We start from the raw sequence: 2,931 nt of genomic DNA, 5'->3' as shown, positions 1-2,931 counted from the left end.
TTCAGTTGCGTTTATCTGTCCGTCTGTCCGTCTGTCCGTCTGTCTGTTGGTCAACAAGATAACTCAAGAACGCCTGGATGGATTGGTTTCATACTTGGTGTGTTGGTAGGGTGTGACGAAAACTGGAAATGATGAGATTTTGGTCCCCCTAGTGGCTTCCCTTGGTACTGCAGCGCAACTTCCGGTTTTGATATCTCGCGATCTGGACATGCTAGGGTCATGAAATTTTGATGGAAGGTAGCTCTCGTGCTTGGGAAGAAGTCATATGAGTTTGGCCCCCCTGGCGGCTTGTTCTGGAACTGCAGGGCACTTTCTGGCGAAATGTTTAAAAGCCAATAAGTCCAGACAGGAACAACATATTTTCATTATTTTTGGTGTGTAGGTAGCTGAGAGAGAGATGTACATAATTAAATGCAAATTATGCAAATGAGGACTTTATTTGCATAATTAATTTTAGGAAATTCTATAATTACAGTGTTTTACATTATACTAGGCGGAACTTCAACAGATACTAATTATGCAAATGATGACCTAATTTGCATAATTAATGTGAAAATTCTATGATTTCGTAATGGTGAATGATGAGAATGTCATACTTGGGACATCTGTAAGTTAATCAAAAGTTAACATACATCACGATGCATATATCATGTTAATGCAGAGGTCATTTGAACAATTAAAGAAGAAATTTACATTTACATATCAAGATCATATTTCATGGAGGTATGAGATCTCGGAATTCTAGTTTAATCATAATATCATTTTGTCGTAACTATTTTTCAAATACGTTTGCTAGCATTAACATGTTTAATGTCTTGGGGTGGTGGGACTACGGTGCACAGATATGTCAACTTTGTGTATTTAAATGTTAATTGTACTTTTTTGTAGTGTGGCGCTGTTAATATAAGTTATAAACTTGGGTGCAGCGTTACACTGTCCTTGTTATGTTTTCATGCTTTGATGAATAAAAAAACTATTTTTCAGGTTGAAGCCAGCTTGGCAGAAGCCCAGTTCGACAAAGAAGTGTCTCAAAATGCCTCCAGGTTTGACTGGCAGAATTTCAACAATGCAACACTCAAGAGACTCTTTGATAAAATCACTGGTCTTGGAACCGCAGCTCAGACTGACCAGGCAAAACTGGAGGAGGTCAGTACTGCAGTAATATGTAAATCCGGCAGATGTCGTTCGTTTAAAGGTGTCAGCGGCCATTTTGTTTTCTGAACCTAGTAGTTGCCCTACGAAAACCTTCCATCCACATGTATCCCTATAAACAGATACATTTTATTTGATACTAGTAAAAATGTTGACTGTCACTTTCAATCCAATTGTAAAATCCTTTCTTTTTCGTTGTTGTTTTTCAGCTCAACAATATACTTGTAAAATCTTTTTTTCGTTGTTGTTTTTAGCTCAACAATATACTCTCCGAGATGGACAACATCTACTCCACTGGGAAGGCGTGTGAGTACGACAACCCGTCCAACTGTCTGGCGCTGAACCCAGGTAAGAATGGTGGGCTGTTTACAGAGCGTTAACTACACGAAGATGAACTACTAGAAAATTGTACACAATGTAAGGAACAAAAGTCAATTCAATCATGAAAGTTCATCTGTGTTGGTAATTACGTGTTTAAAGTTAAAACTTTTGGTCCAACACAAAAAATTCTCTCACCTAGAGCTTTCGACCATTCACTGTGGTCTTCTTCAGTAGACTGACCCAGTGAAGCTTATCACGTGGCTTCTTTGAAGTGTGACGTCAACACTGGGTCAAAGGTATCTGGTAGACGATGTCGGTCCCCATTGCCGTTCAATAAAGGGTGATGGGCCCTGACGTATATGGCTTCCTTCACCCCTCTCAAGAAAAAGTCTTGTTCAGTGTCTAAAATCCTTACAGAGTCAAGCTCTAGGTGAGATAAGTCTTGTCTTGTACCAAAAGTTTTAACTTTAAACAAAAGTCGATTCAATTGTGCCCTGGTGAAAAATACAATCATTAAGGCCCTTCGATGTCTAATGCTTTACTCAATCAAACTTTTTCATTCCTTTCATTCCTTCTTGTTTGTTTTTGCATATTTTGTACACCCATGTTTCTGTGTTCAGATTTATACAACTGCCTGGCTGACTCGCGTGACTACGACCGGCTGCGGTTCTGCTGGGAAGGCTGGCGGGACGCCGTGGGCAGACAGCTGAAGGACAAGTACCCTCGCTTCGTGGAACTCAGCAACGATGCCGTCGGTCAAGATGGTAAGATGCTGAACTTGAACATTCATCTTTACATACAGACGTGGTATTAGAGAAATAAAGAGCACAGATAACAGATAAGAATGTAAATTTCGTCTGGCGTCTTAGCTTGGTGGCCGTGGCTAAGACGATTCGTACCACCAATGGGGCTGGAATCGTAGAAAAACTGCTCACTTTGTCATATCTTGAAAATTCATCTGTATTGGTAGAAGTCATTATGCAGCAAGTTTAAACTGTAAGTTCGAAAAACAAGAAATTGGACTGACCCAAATTTTCGACTGTACAACTCCAGTCTTTGTCAAGGAATGAGCAATCCACCGCTTCCGTGACGTCACGCAGATAACACACGTGAATCCGTGAGTAGTGAATCATAGGTTTCAGAAAGTCTGTGGCGCCCCCCGTCTCTGTTGAGGGATGGTTGTAATGCCCTGATGTAGATGGCCTCTTTAATCCCTCGTGCATGAAGTCGGGTTCTGAGTCCAAGATTCTTACTTTGTCCGGTGAGACTGAATGACCAGACGATTCTATGTGTATATGTTGTTAGAGCTCCGAAGTAGTCGAGCTAGGTCGTTAGTGTTCTAAGAACCTAGCCTTGAGAGATCTTTCAGTCTCTCCAATATAGGTTTCCTTACACGGGCCCTTGGAAGTCTGTCTTTGACACGGCCCTCCGGCAGTGGGAAGAACCCCCCCCCCGCCG

General features: G+C 41.3%; 1 protein-coding gene across 1 annotated transcript in view; it reads left to right on the top strand.

Annotated features, from left to right (window-relative positions):
• Window positions 1-987: 987 nt before the first annotated feature.
• Window positions 988-2,931, top strand: part of LOC109474351 (angiotensin-converting enzyme-like) — a 17,498-nt gene continuing 15,554 nt past the window's right edge. The window contains exons 1-3 of the mRNA XM_019774644.1: window positions 988-1,146; window positions 1,407-1,500; window positions 2,094-2,237. Coding sequence (XP_019630203.1) covers window positions 1,428-1,500; window positions 2,094-2,237 — 217 coding nt within the window. The 5' untranslated portion in view covers window positions 988-1,146; window positions 1,407-1,427. The remainder of the gene's footprint in view (window positions 1,147-1,406; window positions 1,501-2,093; window positions 2,238-2,931) is intronic.

The sequence above is a fragment of the Branchiostoma belcheri genome, unplaced genomic scaffold (assembly GCF_001625305.1).
Source record: "Branchiostoma belcheri isolate BF01 breed outbred unplaced genomic scaffold, Haploidv18h27 scaffold302, whole genome shotgun sequence".
NCBI classification, from domain to species: domain Eukaryota; kingdom Metazoa; phylum Chordata; class Leptocardii; order Amphioxiformes; family Branchiostomatidae; genus Branchiostoma; species Branchiostoma belcheri.
The sequence above is the reverse complement of the archived record's forward strand: the minus strand, read 5'-3'. Positions and strand labels throughout refer to the sequence as shown.